General features: G+C 45.6%; 1 protein-coding gene across 1 annotated transcript in view; it reads right to left on the bottom strand.

Moving 5' to 3' along the window:
* Positions 1-22,575, bottom strand: part of LOC8039489 (ATP-binding cassette sub-family C member 3) — a gene marked incomplete at its 3' end in the record, with an annotated part of 76,202 nt that extends 53,627 nt beyond the window's left edge. Inside the window, 3 exon segments of the mRNA XM_042289737.1 lie at positions 7,786-7,902; positions 18,797-18,886; positions 22,546-22,575. Of these exon segments, the coding sequence (XP_042145671.1) occupies positions 7,786-7,902; positions 18,797-18,886; positions 22,546-22,575 (237 nt within the window).
* Positions 22,576-22,946: the final 371 nt, after the last annotated feature.

Raw genomic sequence — 22,946 nt, 5'->3', positions numbered from 1 at the left:
TTAGGCGGTTTCATATGAGTTCCGGCAATAAGTTAAGCTCTTTTTTGTTTTGTTTTGCAGAAAACTTTTATTGTATTGGGGAGGAGATTGAACAGCCACGCTTCTAGCGGCACGCTTGAGCTGTGGGGACAACGAAGCGAAGTTTCTCGTTTTGTTTTTGATCAGCGATATCGAAGATGACAATTCGAAGGCCGCTCCTCGTGCGACCAAAACGCTGGTAAGAGCGAAGCGCTCGTGTCCAGATCGTGCATGACGAGGTTCAATTTCTTTACTATGCTGTGTTAGTAAACACCGGGCTGTGGGGACAACAAGCTCAGTAAAGTGCCCCCTGTAGTTCGATCTCCTGCCCAATTGGGGTTATCACTGGCACTGAAGGTGCTGTTAAGAGCGCATGCTCAGAAAGCGGTCATATTAATAGGCTGCTAAGACCGGCAATTTTTATGGTGTGAAATGCGCCTTGCAAAAGAGCTGTGGAAGCTCACCTCCTGCGCGCACTCAGCAGTTGCGCACACAAGTATGGCCGGCAGTGAATACTCCCTATACCCCCCTCGAGCGGACAGGTACGAGCAAGTGCAGGCTTGCCACAGCTCTGCCCACGGGAAAGCTGCACGTTCTTGCACGCATGGAGCGCCAATAGGGCGCCATGCTTGCAATTGGCTATAAGGCGCGGAAGGCGCGCTTTTTATTTGTAAGGTCAGATATGTTTGGTTCGTAAGGCCCCGGAAAAAAGGAAAAAACGATTTTTAGCAGTCTGGTTGGGACACGCGTGTCAAAAAATTAATTTATGAAAAAAAAAAAAAAAAAAAGAGCACTATTGACGGCGCGAGACGTGATTTTAGCCGGTAGTCACGTCCTTTCTACTTGTTTTCTCTCTCGGCATTTCGGCCGCATGGACGAGAGGTGGATCGGCTTCGCCTTCACGTTGAGGTGGAGAGAGTGTATGACCATCTCGTTGAGGTGGAAAGAGTGTTTGACCATTCCGTGACGGCCTTTGACTTTGCGCGTAGAATTTAAAATAAATCTCGCGCCTTCAATATTTCTCCAATTTTTTTTTCGAGTAAAATTAATTTGTTGACGTGCGTGTCCCAACCCGACTGTTTAAAAAAAACATTTTTTTTTTATTTTGTAGGGCACCGTAAAACAATGATATGCAAAAGCTGCGGTGAAGGACTGCGGCGTTCTGATGACTGCAGTGATGTGACTGCTGCGCCAATTTCGCCAAATTGCGCCAAGGGGCTAACCCTGCTACATCCTGCTACATTTGACCAAAGTATGGGTAATCTGCGCCAAGCCTGCGCCCAAATACCTATTTCGCTCGCCTTTTAAAACCGAAACTAAGCTAAGTACCGTAATTGAGCATGCCTGTGTTATGTGCCGCAAGCGGCCGTCCGACACAAAGTACCCTGCATCAATTGGCCATCCGGTTTTGCATGGTTTTCCTCCCGTCTCGCGTTCCGCGCTCCCGTCGTCTCGTGGGTCTCGACTCGCGTCTTTTTCAAAACTATTTTCAGCGATAGACGCGGGTGTGCGCGGACGCTCCGACGCTAGCGCGCCGGGTACCAGCCATGCCGTCATGCTGTGAAACGAAACCACGTTTTTTGCGCGGCGGGATTTACTTTGTGAGCTGAAGCACTAGCTCCTGAAAGCAACGGCCGTGGGAAAACTATATTTGGTCCTTGCCTTCCAGTCAGCGTGGTCGCGCGACGTCGGGTGTTGCCGTCCCAACGTCCCTGCAGATATGGCGCTCTCTAAAATGAAACGAAGTACCGCAGCATGTTCATCAACATTAATGTTCTTGCTTAAATCATATATTACTATAAAAGTCACTCTCTAACTCAAAGACTGCTGTGTCAAAGTATTGATTACCTAGGTTTCTCTCGGTGGGCTTTTTTTTCGAGAGGGACCCCGGTACGTGAAAAATCTGCCGCGAAAAAAAGTCGGTGAAGGGAAGTGAGCTAAAGCGAAAAAGGCAATGTCTGCACGCTGAACCCGCACAGCGCGCGTGTTCGTCTCAAGTTGAGTCGTTGCACAAAGCGCTCCAAGAAATTTTTGACCCTGGCTCGCGATGCCTTGCGTCGATGCGCTCAGGTTATTTGTGTGTGTGTGTGTGTGCGTGTGTGTGCGTGTGTGTGCGTGTGTGTGTGCGTGCGTGTGTGCGCCTGTGTGCGCCTGTGTGTGCCTGTGTGTGTCTGTGTGTGCGTGCGTGTGCGCGTGTGTGTGCGTGCGTGTGCGCGTGTGTGTGCGTGTGCGTGTGCGTGTGCGTGCGTGTGCGTGTGCGTGTGCGTGTGTGCGTGTGTGCGTGTGTGCGTGTGCGTGTGCGTGTGCGTGTGCGCGCGTGTGTGTGTGTGTGTGTGTGTGTGTGTGTGTGTGTGTGGCATGTATTTTGTTTGCCAGCCTGGCAAGCACGCGCCACTGGATTGCTTTTTGGCGTATGTTCGACAGTTACATTTTGCATACAATTTTGGGAATCAGTTGGCGACGGAGCGGAGTGGCATGGTTTCGATCGAACTGGCGTTGTCTCCGCTCGCGCGACGAAGCACGCGCAACTGCAAGCCTGCAGAAGTTGCCCTCACGTGCATGCGAACATGATTGCACAACAGAGGCACCAGCCGGTACGCTTGCAATCCATTGTTTCACGTTTGCTCACTTTTGACAAAAAAATCTGGCACGTCGGGAACCAGTAAAACGGTGACAAGCGGTTTTTCGGAATTTCTCGGCAATGCCTACAGCACTATACACTTGTGGGATGTCTAAGCAGAACAACCACAAGCAGCGAGTTGCCTCACAACAAGTCAAATGGGAACACAATACAGCACAACACAACACAAAGTGACCTTCGTTTATACAGCACTGAAAACGAATATTTTTATTTTTATTATGACATCTGGCTCCAAAAGCGACTTTTGCCGCTCCGAAACACTGTTTTGGCTGCTCCAAAAGCCACTTTTGTTGCTCTGAAACACTGTTTTGGTTGCTCCAAAAGCTGCCCCAAAATGGTTTAGGCCAATCACATCACTGTGACTGTCATCCATGACATCGTTGATTCGCGTTCCGTCCCAAACTTTTAGTGACAAATCCTCGCTACATTTTAGGGTATTTTACGTATGTTCTATGGAGACAAAAGTTAAAATTATGTTTCGATGTTGCAGCCTACAATTTACTACAAATCACCCAACAGGCATGTGCACATAATTATGCAGAAAAATTCATACTTTCTTTGTCGAAGAGCGTTTTTGAAGCAAACTTTACTTAAGACAATGGAGGACACTCTCCTCATTTGCTGTAGACAGAACGACGGCAGCGCCATAAACCAACCTTGTTGGAGTGATTTATTTGGCGTCGATTTTCACCTCCACCCGCCTTCTATCTCCACCAAAGCACGTGACCAATGACGTCTCGGAATACATTGCGGTTGACAAGGTCGCGGATTCGAAGACGGCACCGCTGCCGCCGTCACGCGTGCTTGCTCAGATCTTCCTTGTCGTCTTTTGTTATGCATTCTCGGGGAGTGTCCTGTATTCCACAACGGTATTCGCCTGGGGAAGTATTCGTTCGAAGTATCACAATTGAATTGATGCCACGTATAACACGTGACATTGCTTTTGTAAGACTCTAATTTGTTTTTTATGTTTGTTTATGTTAACAATTCTCAGAAAAATTAGAAACTGATAAGGTTTCGTACCTTATCAGTACCTTATTAGTCACAAGGCATGCAATCAACAGGTAGTCACAGTGAGCGCCGCCAAAAGCAACATGGCGGCTGGCAAGCGACAGTGGAGCAATTCGAGTAAGGCCTAGCGAGCTGGACTGCTTTTTGCTAAAATACGATTCTCAAGTGAGTACGCCCGCTCGCTGCCTTCCGTGCGCACTAAAGCACTCCAAAACGCGCCTCGAAGCATCGACACCGCACCTATTACCAGTAGGGGCGGCGATGTGAGGGGTGGGGCATTCGAGGGGGTTTGTCCGCGACTGCTTTCGGCGTGGCCGGCTGCATTTACTTCGCGGCTAGAAAATGTTCAAAGAAGGAATCGTATCGCGACAAATGAAATGACGTCTTTATTGAACAGAGAATCTGCGTGCCGTGCTTGCCGCTAGTGATCTGGCGTTTTTGGTTGACAGCGACGAGGCGAGGCATCACCGATTCAAGCGGCGTCTGTTCCGATCGCTCAACGCTCCTGCTCACCTGTTAGCATTCCTTATTCACTTTCAAGTCCCTGGTAATCCTCACCGGGTCTGTGCACGCACTATTCACCGCACGGAACACCCATTCAACTGGCTATGGGACTGATCGCACTGGGACGAGACGAGCCCGAGAACCGAACCCTTTGTGGCTGCTCCGTGAAGCCATGGAACGACTCCATGTTTTTCACTCAAATAAGTAAACACATAAACGCGCGACTCCTTGAATCGAGCGGCGACACGCGCCACCTAACGGACAGCGCTGAAACTAAGAAAAAAGAAACCAACAGTCTTTACTCTGAGCGTCTCTCCAGGCATGCGCGCACTACATTTTCCACACCACACTTCACACCTACGCGACATTCAGACACCATCGAATATTACACATAAAAGCGTTCACTAACAGCACAAGGTACAACATGAGATATTGAGACTCTACATTGCTCTACACACGACTAGTCGACACCACCAGCTTATATACTGCTGTATTTTCTGTGACCGATTAGGATGATGACCACTGTCATATTTTGCATAAATACGAAAAGACTGCGCAAGATTTATCCGTATATATTATTTTCCTCTACTGCCCGTAGGAAAGCGCTCGTATCTCTAATGTAATCCATTGTAAAAGTGAACTGCAGGTTATAAATCAAATTGAGTTGTCGCTACACGTCACGTTTTGATCAGTTTCGTTTTCTCCCTTGCCTACACTTCAAGTATACAGAAGCTTGTTTAATTAATTGTGTTATTATCGAAACCACTTTCTGCAATCACAACTTTCTGAACACGCTGATGCATTTTCTTTTTTCTTTTTACATATCCGAATTACTTCAGCGGTGGTTGAGTGACTGTTGAGTACACTGAGCACGCGCAGGGGATTCTAGCGAAGCCCGTCCGCCGGTCCTTCCCGAGGCGTTGTTTCAGTTTTCTTCTTTTCGCTACAATTGTTCCTGCTCAAGCGCGTGTCTTTCAAATATGCATTCTATGCGCTCGCGCTCGCGCCAAGAGGACAGTGCAAAATTGCCGCTTTCGGGCCCGTCCCTTCACCTACAGCGAACGCGAAATACGTATGCTAAATTATCTAGAGCCTGGTTCAGACTAGGGTGCCTTCATGTGCGCTTTGCTTAGGGTGGTGGCATCTCGCCATTTTGTCCCACACTTTTATTTTTATTTTTTGTTCAGAAGCGCGTGAAAGAGCGTGGCCCTGCACGCGTTTGTGGCGTTGACTGTATTATGGCGACATTTTGTTTTCGCTGATTTCTTTGTATTTTCCCCGTGAGCGCGTGCTGTCGGCATCGGGTACTACAGAGGGTGGCATCACCCTAAACAGAAGGACATTGAGGCACCCTAGTTCAGACAGTTCCGTTTGACTGCGCTGCGGCAGCGAGAAACCAGGACATCCCTGCTGCTTATATCGCGTGCCAAGACGATTCCTTGAATTGGATTTCACGCTTCATACGAAGCACAGATGTGCCGGTGAGTCGCTTTCGGTTCTCGACGCAACGCTGTCAAACGCATTCAAACGCATGTGTCTGAACCGGCCTCAAGCATCAAAGAACGCCGAGAACATAGTTCTCTGCGCTGCACCTGCTGGATTCTCCAGCAGTACTTTTTTCTAAAAAAAAAAAAAAAATCGAAATTAAATAGCACGTGTATGTTTGCCAACGCCTTATTTTTGGAAATTTACTTGGAATCTTTTATATAGGTAAAAGGAACGCGTGCCGAAAGGCCTGAAATCCTAGTCCCCTTCAAAGTACTTCAGCTTGGATGACACACACTTGTTTGAAGCATTTTTGTTTGAAGCATTTTTTTATCGAGTATGCTCGATGAAATGTGCCAAGTGAGTCAGTAAAGGCGAATCATATATTCCAAGACAGGGAAATACTGAAATACACGGGCGTGATTCCAGATATCAGTGTACGTTCGTTCTGTCCGGCCTCAGTCGTGGTGTTTAATGCTTCATACTTCACTGCACTTGAAAGCAAAACAATTGGGTATGACAGGCGTGCAAGTTTTGCGGAACCGAGGAGGCACTTTGCAACTGATCTGCACACAAAACTGACCGATCACACCTTTATTGAGAGAACGCTCTTTACTGAACCGCATAATAAAAGACGTGAAAAGTATCTCGTCCGGCGAACATTCCAGTCAACTCACGCCTGTGCGTAGGTTCCTGTCCTTTTCTAGGGATTTGGTTAAATTCCTCGAGCACGATGCCAGCTGCCAGTCGTTTACTACGTTTACTAGCTGTACATTGTAAACCCCATGACGGAACCAGAAAGGACAACCGCGATACTTTTTATCTGCCTCGGGTTTTAGTAGGTGCCTACCAAGGTTGCCTGTACTCTTTGGCAATGTTTGTTTTCTGCCAGTTTAGGCGAACTGAGCCACACGCTTGTTTCGACCGCTCCAAATTTGAATAAATGGTAACCAACGACACAAAGAAAACAAGTTTCAAGAACTTTTTGACATTTTTGAAGTGACTTTTACTATTGAACGACTGCATGCACTTGAATGTTCAATTCAAGAGTTTATAAAACGTGACTACCCCATGCTTGTCGCCTGCCAACAGGGTGGTAACGCTCAATGGCTCGAGCCCAGTGGGTAGTTAAGTGAGCATGTGGGGTAGTTACAGCCGTCAAAACGCATGATGACTAGGGGGGGTGCTCACTTTTTCTTAGAGTGTACGAGGGCGACCCACGTTGCCGAAAGCTTACTACTGGTCAGAGCCGCAAAAATCTTTTTTTTTTTTCAGTCGAGATACAAAATACAAGTGTCGCGAAACGTTTCAATTGTGTATGAAACTAGTTTTTGTTCAGTATTTTAGATCAGAAAAGAAACAAATGCAGTTTATGAAGTACGGAAATAAGAAAAGACCCGTCGACAAACCCGCCACCAAGTGGCGGAAAAAGCGGTGCATACTGGAAAGGGCTAGTGGGATGTGGCTCCGACAAACGGTGAGCGTAGAAAGATCCCGGATGTACGCGGCGGCGCTGCGTTCGTATACCGGCTCAAGGATCCGAGCGTTCCGAAGGTTTTCGGCGCGGGCTTGGCTGACGATTTCGCCATTTGGCGATATGGCAGCGCGAAGTGACTCCCGTTCTGACCTGATCTTTACTCCGTCTTTGCTGTCGTTTGTGGCCCATGAAGTGTTATGCCGAATGAGTCTTTAATCGCGCAGCAAATGCAATGCGAGCCGCCCGGGCCGCCCGCTTCATACAGCCTATCCAACACGTGCTTTAGTGGCGCCCTCTCGAGCCGTCGACACGGAGTGCGGCAGCCGTGAGCGCTCGATGAGCTCACTACTTCTCCTCTAGTTCACGGCCACTCAAGCCAGGACCTACGACGTCATGAAGGAGGTCATTTTTTGCTTGTTTTTGTAATTCATATTTGCCTATAACTTTTTAAAATAAAGCGAAATTTGAGAAAAGAAAAGTTTCTTTAAGTTACTACGTTCAGTGCGCTCATGTTCGGTGCAAATTAAAAACCATACAAAAAGTTGTTGCAGGGCCCCTTTAAGAATTAAGGGACCGATTTTATGTATAATACCCTAGCTATAAAAAAAGCATTATCTGTTAGAAACAGAACGTGTAAAGGATAGTTTACCTTCTTTCCTTTGTGCCTTTTATGAGCCGTCCTCGCAGAAAGTCTTGACGCCGCATGGTGGATTAATATCATAGGCAAAATGAAAAAAATTGCAAACATCTTGATGCCATGCCGTTCCTGTGGGTGCCAAAAATAACCACAATAATCGTGAACAGGTCTGCGCATTAAGTTTATTCTAGCGTTATGGGACGACATTTTCAGTCACATCCGGCCATTTTCAGACCCATTTTATAACTCAGTGAACGCTCAATAGCCGCAGGACGTGCTGTGTCCTGCGGTGGCTTGCTGGTTGCTTTGCAACCAGCAAGACACGACTTGCGTTTTTTGAAGGGACACTAGCAGAATATTTGTGGTGGCCACGGTTTTTATTTATACATGACACATAAGAGCCCAACTACCCAGAACACAATTCTTGGCTCGAAATTCTTTTTCTTTCCACCCGAAAACAACCGATCGAGAACTGGCCGGTTTAAGACACGCTCACTTTCTTCTCCGTGGTTACGTGCCGTTTTCTATGGTTTAGACACAGCCACCAAAGATAATCAGTGAAGGGTCATCGAGGGCACAGACCTAATACAAAAATAGACAAAATTTTTATAACCTTTTTTGTGTCTTCTAGAATGCTGCAAATACGTTGATTACAAAAAGAAGAAAAAAAAGCAAAAAACAAGTTGCACAGCCGCGTGATTTCCGATAACCTTTCTCCTCCTCTATATTCCTTCCTATTTCCCAGTCCAGTTTCGGTTTTGGTTTCCAGCAGTTGCGTATTTCTACATTATTAAACATATACGTGAAGGTGTAGAAAGCTGTTGATTGGGTAGTCTTTGAACACCATATTAAATCGCCTTAAAGACAAAAAAAAATTGGTTGGGGGGGGGGGGGGGGGCGCTTAGATACCCCCTTAGCTATCTGAGCCCACAGCGCCCAAGAGCTTGCTGATTCCGTGTTCAGCCCTCGCCTACGTAGTACGAAAGCTACCGGACTTGAGCTGTTTGATGACCACCCTGAAACCTTCAGAAGCGGACACAGATGTTGGTAGCCGCGACGGCAGGCGACACGTCTTCTTAAGATTGCGGTCTATTACAGCGCGACTGTTCCGGGTTGATAATCCTACTGCCGTGATCATCGACTGCTTGGTTGGTAAGAGGCCATTCTTTGCAAGTCAACGTCGTCTACAAGTCTGCGTCTGACTGGCTACGCACCATCGGCGCTGCTGAATTCATCTTGGACGTCTGGCCTACATGCAACTGGCTGCGCTACGGTACCGCTGCTGTAGTCTGCACTTAAAAAGGAGGATTTTTTGCATCATCCTGCACTTGGCAGCCGTGACGGCAGTCGACACATCTTAATATTGCGCTTCATTACAGGTTGGTTCTAATTATATTGATAACGCCATTATATGTCGAAATTGCCGTCGCTGCTGCCAATTGTATTGTCGTTTACGATAAGTTGTTTTTCTACTATAGCGAAAGGTATCGCGCAACTTTTCGCTGAGCTCCGGGATGATATGAAAGCTGAATGAAAATCGATGCCAGAAACGCTTGAGAGAAACTTGTGTAATAAAATCCGCGACCTTGGCTCAGACATACGTGAAGTAAAGTTTAGCATGGACTTCATAAGTGCCGAGTTTTAAAATATCAAGAAGACGCTTCCAAGCGGGATCACGGGAGACAAATCATTCAAAAAAGAAAACGAAGAGCTGAGAGTGAGGTGTCTTGCGCTTGAAAGGGAAATGGAAGGCTAATCCGACGAGCGTTGTTCACTTTGAGCAGCATTCTCGAGCCTATAATCTTGAATTGAAAGGAATTGCGGTGCATGAACGTGTATACCTTGATGCAAAGTTGTGCAGACTCGGGCAAGTCATTGGCGAATCGTTCGAGAAGCACGATACCCAAATCTGTCACAGAGTTCGCACACGAGAGCATTACACGCAAAATGTAATCCTACAGTTAATCCCTATGGAGAAACGTAAGAAGGTGCTTGCGAAAGCCCGAAAAAAGCGACTAACGAATGGAGGTTTAGGATTATCCCCTCTCACCCCTGCTTTTGCAATCTATCATCTATGCCCGACCGTAAAGGAAATGATTGGTTAGGCCACAGCAAAGAAGCGCTACGTCGGATGGAAATATGTGTGGGTAAGAATCGGTGAGATCTTCGCCCCGTAAATCGGAAACTACTGATGTTGTGTCGGTAGAACATAGCGACGATAGAATCAAAATCTTCTGAGATAAAAGCTTGCATTGTAATTTGTTTACAACTGTATTCTTTTTCTTTTCAGCATCCGATTTGTTTCGGCCACACTATGTATGTATTGATGCAGATAAAACAACCTGGAGTTTTTAAAAACTGTTTAACTTGAATGTTAGGTTAGCAGGGTCTAAGCTGAACGCACATATGTCCTTTTTGATTCATTCAAATACTCGTTTGATGTGATAATGACCTCTGGAACCTGATACCGTGACGATACTGATTTGTTTTTCATTTCTCCTCAATATAATCATTTTTATAGAAGCCCTCTTTCTAAACCGAGGGGTGGCGTTTTAATGCTGGTTGCGAGTGATGAATTTGAAATTGTTGATGAGTATGCGTCTGTTACAGGTCATTACGCAATTTTAAGCATAAGGCGGTGCATTTACATTTTTGTTGTTGTTTACCAACCTCCCAACAAAAATGTGGCGCGATTTTGTTTTCGCGTGAATTCCTTTATTATGCAAACGAAAGCAAATATTCTTCCTTCCTTTTTTTGTGACGGACATTTAAATATAAGTTTGTTAGGTGACACCCCAACCACTGCCGACTTGCTATTACTGTTAGCAGCCAATAACGTGTCATTATTGCTGAAAATAACTCTGAAAAAAAAGTCAAGGCTAGTGTTATAGGTAAAGATATTAGTGACCACCTGTCCCTATTTATGATAGTTGACACGAAACGAGAAGCACTTAAGTGTGACTCAGCTACTGTGACTTTTCAAAACGTTACACCAGCCACATAAGATACCTTTAGACACAAATTAATGAAAACTGATTGGGCCTATATATCTAAACCCGCGGACGTGGATGTTGCGTACAAAACGTTGCTTGAAATATTTAAGCGGGTTTATTTTGAATGTTTTCGAGATAAGAGCTTTACATTTGCTAGAAAAGGACGGAAACCTTGAATGACTTTGGTGCTTTTCGAAAAGAAACGTAGGAAATATCAGCTCTCTAAAATATTTTTCGCTGCTCGTGAGGAGACAGCCTTAGCCCAGTTCAAAGAGTACAGCAACAAGTTAGCTAGAAAAGTTAGGCGATCTTAAAAAGATATATTATCGAGTTTATTTTATTCAAAATGCCTAAAAAAGGCCAATATAATATAGATGGATATAAAGAGCATTTTAGTACGTCTTATAAGGCACATAAAATTGAAGATATGAAATATAATGTCGATGTTTTCAGTTGTTCAAATTTAGCAAATGTATCTAACAATTATTTTGTGAACATAGGTAGCAGCTTTCACAACCCTGAAGCGTCAGAAAATATAAAGAAAATCGCGGAATCAATGTTTCTCTCACGGCACACGAAATCGTAGTTTGTTCCTCCGTCGTATGCTTTAATAATAGTCGTTATCGTGACACAGATGAGTTACCAATTATACCTATAAAATATGCAATAGGCATTATTTCTCTATGTCTAGCGTACACATTCAACCTCACAATGGCATATGGTGCTTACCCTAAAGAAATGTAAACCGTAAAGGGTTGGCTTGTTTCAAAGAAGGGAACAGAAATGAATTAGGAAACTATCGTCCTATATCTATATATCTTCTATATCCAGAAAAAAAATCATTCGCTTCCTTGTTTTAAGTTTTTTTTTTTTTTTTTTTTTAGGAACATTGTTTAATTACAGAGTGTCATTTTGGATTCCGGAAAATCGATCAACAGAAATAGCTTTATCGGTTCAAAAAGAAGAGATACTTAGAGACTTGGAAGAAAAAAACTGATGCTGGGAGTATTTTTCGACTTTAGTGAAAAATACTCGTACAATATTTTTAGACTCATTATTCGTTTATGGCATTCGCGACATTCCACTAGCGCTAATTAGGTAGTATTTACAATTTCACTCCCACTTTGTGCAAATCAATGATCAGATATCAACTGCTTTAAACATATCATCCAGAGTCCCGCAAGGTAGTATCACGGGGGCCATTTCTTTTTTTTAATATATATAAGTGATATAGTGACCGTTGGTTCAAATTGCAAATACATAATCTACGCGGATGGCTCGAGCATATTCTTTTCAGACGGATCTGAAGAAGGCCTTTCAAATAAAGACAATGCGCTTTTTCTTTTTGTAATTAAAAGCTTGGGCTGAAGTAAATTGTTTGAAAATCAATGTACCAAAAACAAAAGTAATAATTTTTCGCTCACGTGGTTCGGGTGATAGACTGTACAGTCCCTTGAAATTTGGGTCAGTCCACACTGAATTTGTAAAAAGCATTAAAGTGCACTGAGTCATTTTGTCTGATGATATGCTTTGTAATTATAACACTAAATACCTTTGCTGTACAGATCCGTATAAATAATAATTAACCATAGATCTCTTCTTCCAACAAGCGCAAATCATGTTTTATATAAATCGTTATTTTTTTCTTATTTGTGTTTCTTTCTCCGTAAACCCCCAACTTTCCATTCGGAGTGTACGCAATCACAGACGAAAGGGTCTTCAAGATGACCTCGACCCTCTTACTTTGTAGAAGACAAAAAGCGTATAAAATGTCCTCTTCGTCAAAGTACTCTTTCTTGTCGTTTATAATTTATTCCTGCCTCTTTGGCCAGTCGTTTAAAGATCAGAGCAGCAGGAGCAGAGAAGGTCGGTAGTGGCGGCGGCAGTGGCAGTGGTGATCCAGTATTCTGCTCCAATGAAACTTCGCGAAGTCTCTTAGGGTGACATGGGTGAAGAGGATGATCTTCGCTGAATTTTCGATCGTGCTTTTATCATCCGTCTTTTAAAGCGGTTGTAAACGTACTGGCTTATTGGCAGATTTTCTTTGACCAATATCGAAATTGAGGCGTAATCGAAAGAGTGGGAACTGGAAAATGTTTTGCTTGAAAACATAAATAGCGAATCAACTTCACGATATTCTAATCGTGAAGGGGCTTGTTCTTTAGTATGATTTCTAATCTGTGCAGATCCTATCTCAGCAACGGGTTTATCAACTTTAAAAGCGATCGGCTTTCTCTTTCTGCGTTTTGCTCATATAATAGGTCACGGCAGTGAAGTCGCGATCATCTATCCCATCGGTTGTCTGCGACGAGGAGTAGTCTGTGCTCTCGTGAGGGAAAACGACTTGACATCGTCATCGCCGTCATGGTCGTTGTCATCATGAATCTCGTTTGTCTGTTTGTTTATTATTCAGTTCAAGAAAGCAGGCCTCCGTGATTTTGGCGCTGTAAACAGTGCCACTTAGGATAACAAGTGAAAAAAAGAAACAGAAATGATTGTGAATAGATACATAAATAAATAAAAATGAAGACCGGGGTCACGTAAGAGGCGTTGAAAGTGAGAGGCGGGAGTTTCTCTCTCAATTGTTTAGCAAATGATTCGCGACACTCTCAACAAACGGGCGTATGGTGTCGTGATTCTTTGTAACTGAAGTGGTGGTGATGGACGTAGGTAGGGCAATCTCCAGAGTTGCACTGCACGGAAGCCGAAATATTGCGCATGGCGGAGTGTGCGGGTAAGAAGGGATTGTAACCCACCGAAACGGATACGCCGCAGAAAGAACGCAAAATAAAGAGTGCAATCCGAAAGAAGTAGGGAAGCCAGTAGCCGTGCACTGGTAAGACGGCGTCGATGGTGAAGCGACCCCAGTCAACTATGTAGTTGGTGGAGCTCAAGTGCGAGCAGCTCCCGATAAGGGGGTGTTGAATCGCCAAGGCGATGCCTTATGTTGTGGTAGGCAGCTTGACGCTGCACTGACTCGAGGGACGCAATGAGTTGGGCGGATGAAGGGTTACACACCGAGCTACCAAACTCGAGAATAATCAGCACTAGAGCAGTGAACAAGGATATTTGAACACCAGGGCAAGCTCCTCTTGAGGATCAAGTGACGAAAGTCAGAGCCTGCCTTGCCTTGGAAACTACGTCTTGAATGCGACGACGGAAGTCGAGGCGGTGATCGATCGTGATACCGAGGAGGTGAATGTGCGTTGTTAGGGAAACCTCAGCACCACTCAGACGGAGGGCTGAGGGACTTGAGGTTTTGTGTAAGCTCTTTATGTTTATGATGGCGCATTAAGACAGATTTAGGGCAAGCTTGTTTACAGACCATTGATGAACCCCGTCGAGGCCAGCATGCAGGCGTGTATAGTGGCAAGATTATCAGCATATTAAAGAGGGATGGAAGAGAGAGAAGACGTGACATTGTTGATAAACATGTTAAATAAGGTGGGACCGAGTACACTATCTTCTGGTACACCGTAGCGTACAGGTTTCGTGGACGATTAAGCGCTTTCATTGGCAACAGATTGGTTGCGCCAGGAAAACAAATCCTGCACTCAGGCATACAGTAAACCAAAAATACAAACCAGACGAAGCTTGTGCAGGAGAAAGCTGTGGTCAATGCTGTCGAAGGCTTTTCTGAAATCTAGTTGGACGATTTGGCATGGGATTCCACTGTCAAGGCTGTCACTAGGCGCATGAATGACTGTCGTGAGTGTCGACTGCCAAGGCAAAACCCGTACTGATGGGGGCTGAGGAGGTTTGAAAGCTCTATATGAGCCAGAAGGTGTTGGTTACTAACTCTTTTTATTGTCCTGCACACGATGGAGGTTGTGGAGATCGGCCGATATAAAAACGTAAGTCAGATTTGGGGGCACCATGCTTTTGTAAAGGGGTGTTACGGAAGCGATTTTTGGAGATTTGAAAACAGTACCGTGGGAGTAAAGATCGTTGAGAAGACGTTAAGAACCGCGGAGAAACGGCCAGCGCAGGCTTTGAGGTGCGCAGGGTGAATGCCATCCGTTCCAAGACGTTGGTAGCTGTTGACACGAGAGGAAGCTTCGTAAGTTTCATCGCGAGAAATAACTAGGGAGAAGAGTAGCTTCGGGCGCGGTCAACGCTGGCAGAGTAATTGGTTGAGAGGGAGAGAGGTCGGGTGCAATCGGATCAGTTGATTTAGGAAAGGAAGAAGCCTCGAAAGAAGAGTTCAACGATATATTAGGCTTGGAGTAAGATATACAAAGATGTATAAACACCGGAACATGGAATATTTTTCGTTGATGGTGAAACTAGGTCCAGAAGAGTTTAGGCTGTCTGATAGCTTCTCCTGCTAGTTGATGTAGTTAGTCTTTCTGGGAAGTATAAATGAGACGTTTGGCGTCTTTACGGACTAGGTGGGCTTGGTTAAGATGAGAGAGATTCTGACTTTTTCGTGCCTTCTGGAGAATCTGGTGTTTACGTGTAAGCAGAGCTAAATTTCCTTTGTTATTCACGGAAGGTTGGCGCGCTTCCGACCAACCGTGTCGGGAACACATTCGGGTTGAAATTCGGACATGATGTCAAGCCAAATGTCATAGGCGTTATTAGCCGATTCGTCATCGAACAGAATGGACCAGCGCGCTAGGTGGATAAGCTGGTTGAGATGCTGGAAATCGGTTTTTGTAAACTATAAATGCTTATTGGCGTGCTCACCTCGCTTGGGGGTCTAAGCAGTGGATTTTGGTGAGAAGAGTTCGGCGATTGCAATAAAGGAGGCTGGGAATGACTGTGCAACGGTGATAGAAGGCGGGATCGGTTGTAAGGGCGAAGTCGAGGAAACTGACGGAGCCATTCCTATAGGTGTAAGATTGACTGTCACAAAGTTGCGTGAAGTCAGCTGTTTCCAGTATATATAACAAGTCCTCGGGCGGGCTGGACGGGATAGAAGTATCGGGGTCAGCCTATTTAATGTGGCTATTAGAATCGCCCAACTACACAAATTGTAGATAATGTTTTCTGCTCGATGCGCAGTGGGATGCCTTGTGGGAGAGCGTAGGAACTTGCATTGAGGGAGGGTGGGTAGAAGACAGATGGCAGTAGGAGGTTTTCCACGTTTGCAAAAAAAAAACCTCGACAAAGATGGCCTCAAGATCTGGCATGATGAGATGGTCAAGACTTCGGCAAAGCAAGTGTTTCGGAACGGTGAAGAGAACACCACCCCCAGTTGATGGACGGTCTTGCCAAAAGAGAGAAAATGGTGCGAGGTTAATTAGCTGTCCGTAGAACACAAAGGCGTGTAGTTACGTTTCACACACAGCAAATATTGTGTTAGTGAAAGACGACGCGAGAACATTGACGTCAAGTAGTTTTTTTTTTATTTAGGGAGAGCCGAAAGCGCCGACGTCAGTGTCGAGTGAACGTTGATCGCCATGTCTACCAGTTAACGGAGGTAACCCAGATCGTTGCCTGGAAAGGTTACTTACGACGGAGAAGGCGTAGCAGTTTCATAGTGTGTTTAGGTGAGAACAAGTCATCAACCAGGTGGAAGAGTTGGCACGCCGCGCAGAACCAATGCGCTGATGAGGAAGAGGAGCGTCTATATAAAGCTAGAGAACCATCTTCACATTTGCGATGGAGCCACGAGTCGCAGCCGTCGCGCTGCAGAGCTGCGACATTAACGTACGCATACCGAAAACTGCAAGTGCAGAGAGGACAGGGGCCAGGGTTGCGGAGGTACATCACCGGCGATGAGTAGAACCAGGAGAAGATGGGCTTTAAGACAGGGGGCGGCTACCGGAAAAATGCCGGCCACTAGGTTGAGTGCCAGTTTGCCGCAGCAGGTCGTCTCCGCGAGTAGCGATGTTGGACGGAGAATCCGCAGTCCAAGAGCAATTCATCAGGTACTTGCGATACTTCGATGAGAGACTACATTTCTTGCATAGAACCAATTGGCCCAGTAGGCATAATAGGAGGTGGATAATAATAAAGGCATCGGGGCACGCCGCCATGACCACCAATGTTCATTTGCAGTCGGGTAACGAAAACCACAATAGAAGTCTCAGCTTGTGCCGGAAAAAAAAGTGACCTAGGTCCGAGGACATCATTTTGTTGGTAGAAAGAGGACATTCCAATAAGGTTTGATGGTGAACTATACAAACCGATGAAGACGGTCGTGTGGATCGTTGTTCCCGCCTCGCTCGTTATTATCCAAACAGGAGGGACGAAACTATAGTGGAGCATCGGAATTCTTTTCTTCAGTTTGACGTCGTCCGGTTTCTTTTCTTCAGTTTTATGTCGTTCGGTTTCTTTTCTTTCTTTGAGATATCATGAATTCACCTCTAATACAATACAACGTTTCTTTTTTTTTCAGTACCTACCGAAGTTACGGGACATATTGGAGCCACATGTAGGTGAGTTTGTCGCACCACTCACTTAGCAAGAAATTTGCTAGTTTGCAAGAAGAGTGTATGTTTAAGACTGACCCTGGGCTCACAAAAGGGATAGGAGGGGAGAATTTGGGCAAGGAAAAGAGGGGGGATGAGCGACTCCAATCGTCTCGAAGGTCGCGAAAAATTATGTTGCCGACCTTCAAACACATATACACATCCACGCCCTAAAAGAGACGACTGCGAGGCGCCGTTTGCAAACGAGAGCCATGGGGGTCCGTATAACAAATACAGAGCTTGTTTTGGGAGAGAGGAATTTTGCAACTTTTGCCATGTATCTGCTGTGTACGTCCTAAAGTACATGATAATGTACGTCATAAAGTACATAAGCTGCCTCGTGACGCTTGGCTTCGATACCGTGGCGAAGGACGAAGAGTAGCTTGTAGGAGTGTGCTGCTCATGTGCAATCTTATTTCCTATCCTTTTTTTAGGCGGGGAGGGGTGGGGACGACCCAACTATATTTTATTTGAGGGGGGATTGGGGGGGGGGGGGGGCAAAGTGCATCTGATCTTCCCTCCCTCCCCCCCCCCCTTCCCCCTGGCTGCGTGCATGCCATTTTTTATGGTGTCTGGAACGCTTCTCCGACTGCTGTGTTCAGCGCGTCGAAAAAATCCGACGCTTCCATTTTATCGAAGCTCATTTTAGCGAACGCCGGTTTAGAGAGCCCCGTTTTTAGAATCCCTTTATTGAGAAACCAAAGAAAATGGCAAGGAGCCTCCTTTTAGCGGATTCGGGAGCCACGAAGCGGCGTGGGCCAGTTGGGGTAACATTTTTTTTTTTTTTTTGTAATCAGCCGTTGCAAGCTGCCGCCGCGGAGCGGCATAAACGGGGGGGGGGGGGGGGGGGGCGGGGCCGGGGGGGTTAATTTCTGCTTCAGAGATACACGCGAGAAGCAGGGGAGCCCATTTTTAAACAGCGCGCTCTTTTCAATAAACTGCGTTTCTCTAACCTGGGGCTCCGCTTTTTCTAAAGGGAACTTCGATTAAACGTGCCCATTCTCTAAAACGTGTTCTGATGTAACGGCGTTCTATCAGCCGTAGTGAAGCCCCCTAAAAAGTGTTCCATCGATATTCGCCTGAAAGCGTCATAAAAGTGTCATGCTGTCGACAGCCGTGATTCCAACGGCGTCTCAGCAGCAAGGGTTAATGTGGCAGAGGGCAGCTCTGCTGCAGGTCGCTGTCTTGCTTCAGAGTTCATGGAAGCGGTTCGGCGGCCAGGAGTTCTGAAGCCGTGTGACGACAGCGACGCTCACATTTGCTCTTGCTTTTAGTCTGCATGCTTACGACCAGTTTCCAGGATTGCGACATCCGAGAGCATAACGCTGCGGCTTTTGGAACGTCGTTTGTTGCCTCTTCGAGACCCGTTTTCTATTCATGGGCGGAATAGGAAGCTAAACACACCAGTTCGAAACGCGTTCCGGGCGGAACGCTTCCTATTTCGTGACCTGTTTTTCGGCGTTCTTATTAGTTGTAATCTCATTGGCCGTGTAACGGTAAAATAATGCACGAACCTGATAGACTTTGCACTTTTTAAGCTGTCAGTCGCTACTAAAAATTTTCGAAATTAAACAAAAACAGTAATCCCAAACGGGGCGGCGGAAAACTTACCGCAAGTAGTATGTTGGGAATTGATATGCACGAAGCTGACAATCGACCAATGTATGCCAGGCAGACAGAAAATAGGAAGGCCAGGGACATCTAGAAGACGGGAAAATGCACGATTATAGAACGTGTATATATTATATAGTATGTATATAGTCCTGCGCAGATAACGGTTTGATCACCCGCATAAGATCTGCAACAACACACTTTGTATCCGCCTCCGAACCGCATCCGCAAAATACGGAACCGCATCCGACCCTCAATCCTCACATTTATTTTGTATCACAAAATCTAGCATGAATAAAATGTAAACTAAAGCATCTGAATGGTATCCTATAATCCAAATGCTTACCTTTCTACGACGAGCTCTCAGTGTCAGAATACGGTGAAAGTCATTTTATGGTATTCTGTTCATGGTATTTATATAATACGCAATCATCACTCCAGAGACCATTCGCATCGCTGCAAAGAAGATCGCAGTAATGGGATCGTCTTGGGAGTATGTGGCACAGACACTTTTCCACATTATGCACTCGAAATGGAGGAAATTTATATTTATTTTCCTTTGTGCTTCATAAAACCTGCTTCGAGCACGAGCGTATTTTAGAAACATGAAAATTAACAAAAGACAGAATACGCGGTTAACAATAGTCCATGCTAAGGTGAGATGAACTATAGCTGCCTTTATCTACACTGCACTCGTCGACCTTGATAGACGAGTATAATGGAAACAAAAGCAGCTAGCTTTAGGTCTACCCACTAATCATTCCAACCAGGGTTCGGTGTTCTAACCTCCCCGCGCGCTCACGTCTTCTCCTCTCCCTCAGTTTCTCGGCATATTGTCTTGTATATCTGTTTAGAGAGCCGGAGGTTAACCTCAATAGGCGACTTGCCTCTCAGCTGTGGATGAGCAATCTAGCCAGTGCAGTACAACCGCTAGCCTGGAGTTTTTAAAGCGCGCCACGCAGCAGTGATACAGGACCGCACGCCGGTACACGATGCTCATCCTCATCGAAACGGGCAGGGGTGGGGACTGAAGCCAGGATTGCAGGGTTTGGTAGAAAGAGCTTTCGTTCCACGCGCTCCAAGCTTCGCTGCGCGCACTCAGCCACCGATTATCTCCCAAGCACGGGGCAAGCACTGAGTTCCACACATCGTTAACGTTCGAATATTCATATTCCCGTGATCGCAGCGGTTGGGCACGAGCCGCTACCCGAATTTATGTAGAGGCATTAAGGAGTTTTAGAAGAGCAGGCCCCTTCGATTCGGGTCACCTAAGCAAATTGGGGGATCAAAAGGCGTTGAGCTCCCCTCTTCTAACACTTTCTAATAGAGAGTTTTACAATAGCATTGTGCCGAACCCATACCGAATGCTCACGCAGTGCTCTTGTCCTCTGTATGAGCCGCATTTTGATATCGTCACAGCGGAGATCACAAAGTGAATCGCAGTATTAATCTCTCTAACAGTGCGATGCACACAACTTCGTCGTCAAGTTTTGCGAAGGAGAGACTGAAAGAAACCGTTTGCTTTGACCCTTGAAATTGCGCGGCGATCACGGGGTTTCTTCGTCGGTGGCGTTGCGTGCGAGATTACGGGGGGTTCCACGATCAAGTGCATGCGTCATTGGTAAAGCCTTCTGCAACTGAGGCAAGTTCCAGCTTCAGTAGAATCAGAAGCATATTTAAACACCAGATAATTATACAGCATATGACCTCACCCCAATAGAGTGAGCGGAAAAATGTGAATGTTAGTTTTGACATCACCTTCATTGGGCGTTTCCTCAATAGCTATTTTGAATTTATAGATGATAAACACCGTCTCGAAAAGAGTAAGGCTTGGGTATAAGAAAATGAATTTTGTTTGCGTAGGTCAACAAGCCGCCGGGACTCTCCTTTTGAGAAAGCACTGACGCGCTAGTTTGAACGTCTCCGAAAAGTTAGAAGTTCCCGAAACATACAAACACAAAATAAATAAAAAATGTTCGACGATCAATGGGATTTATTCAACAGAAATGTGTTAGCACTGGCTGCTTCTCACCCCCTTTTCACGCTTTTCCATTCGTGTAGGACCCTTTGTCAATCGTTTATCACCGTTTTCCTGTCGTTCTTTAATGCTTTTTCTTTTCGCTTTCCACTGCACACATCGGTTGCCTGCCTCTACTGCTACGTTCTTCAGCTGTATTCGCCTGACATCGCCGACTCCTGGCCTCGACATTCTTCTGTCGTCGCTCTTGGATACAGTCAGCCATGTTCCTCGTGGAAAGAACCACATCCATCGCCGGAGCGGCAACTGAGCTGGGCCGCATTCCAAAACGGCGCCGCGCCTGCTCGTCTCTGGCTTCGTGCCAGCTGTGCGACGCTCGTATTGGTCTGAAGTGACGACGTCAACGCGCGTCATCCTTTTCCTTTCTCTCCGCCGCCGACCAACACATCCTAGGTAGCAAAGCCGTAGTGCTGAATGAGATGGCGTCATCAGCGAAGGGCAACGCTGGGCACAGATTGGACATGACGATTGCGTCAATGTTCCGCTCAAACTTGACTCGAAGCCAAGCGCTAAGGCATCACTCGCTTCCAATCCGTGTCCAGCGTTGGCCTGGTCTGATGACGCCATCTCATTAAGCACTACGGCTTTGTTATCTAGGAGGTGTTGCGCCAACACATTATTTCCTCATCACACCTCATTCTTTGAGACTTCATGCATGGCGCTGAAAAACGGACGCACTGAGTGACACCGGCGGGTTTTCGAAAAAAACGGGCATTTTAATGCTAACGATGAAAACAGTGCGCGAAACTGGAACATAGTTTGTCCATGTTGAATTCGTTTATCGCACCTTCTTATATAACAACCTTTACGCGACTGGTTCCTATACTTCGATCGACTTTGTTCTTAAATAAAATACCAGAAATTGATCAGTGATGAACAATTGCTGTCCAAGCAGCAGCAATTTCGGCCAAGTGCTGGCCAATGACTGGCGATGGTCTTTTGGCAGATAGCCAGAGAGTAGCCATTGTAATGTAGATGGTTGAGCGTGTTGGTTTCTAATTCACGATAACGAAACAGGGACTTTGAAGACAAACAGACAACAAAACGTCTACTGCCTTGATTTCGCCTCCCGAAGCTCCCTGCCTCCCCGACGCCCCCCGTCGAGCTTCGGGAGGCGAAGTCAAGCCAGTAAACGTTTTGTTGAAAGTCGAAAGCCTGTGCTGTCTGTTTGTCCTCAGTGTCTCTCTTTCGTTATTGTATAAAAAAAGTGGCCATTTATAGGTCAATTTTCAATCAATGGCTCATGGCCAGTGGCCATTGACCAATGGCCAGAAAAAGGCCAATCATTGGCCAAAGGCTGGCCACTGTCTGGCCACTGGCCAAAGGACGATTGCGAGCCATTGGCAAATGATTGGCCAAATCTGGACTGCTCGGATGAACGATCGTGCTTTGGTGCCCATTTTGTTTACATCGACGTTATCGATGTTTTTCTTCGTAAATACCGAAAAAACAAAATTTATAGATAGAAAATTAATACTCAATTGAGCTAGCCAGCATAAAAGTACCTTTAGCATAGGTCCCTTCGCAATTGGCGAATCCTCCCGCGCTCTTGGGTCGCAAGCAGGTGCCACGTGCGGATGATCGCGAACTGATTGTTCGCCGACAATAAATGTCTCTTTGCTAAAGGTACCATTTATGGTGTGGTGTTAGGGTTTATATTTTTATATGCTGGGAGACCGACTTCGCGGTGGCTATACAGCAAAATACATACACGGATCAACCATCCTCCATGTCGACCCATCTTGACCTTTGGCAAAAAACCTGTAAAAGCAAAAAAAAAATAAAGTATTACAGTTTACGTTTATATATTTATTCATTTGTTCGTTTGTTCGTTCCTTCGCTCGTTCATTCATGCATTCATTAAACCAATAATGAATAAAGGATTCATTTGCCTGTGAATACCAGCAACATAGTAAAAATACCTAAATGAAGTTTGCAATTCGTGGAATATGTGTTCTTTATTTAAGCTCAATCTACCTGCATTACATTGTTGACGGTTCTAGGGCACATACCCAAAGATTTACTCACACGAACTAAAGGTTTGAAAAAAATTAAACTTAAAACTAAACCGATATATTTTGTGATTATTATAATACTTCGTCAAACAAATAG

Source organism: Ixodes scapularis, unplaced genomic scaffold, assembly GCF_016920785.2.
Source record: "Ixodes scapularis isolate PalLabHiFi unplaced genomic scaffold, ASM1692078v2 PGA_scaffold13__105_contigs__length_92229423, whole genome shotgun sequence".
NCBI lineage: Eukaryota > Metazoa > Arthropoda > Arachnida > Ixodida > Ixodidae > Ixodes > Ixodes scapularis.
The sequence above is the reverse complement of the archived record's forward strand: the minus strand, read 5'-3'. Positions and strand labels throughout refer to the sequence as shown.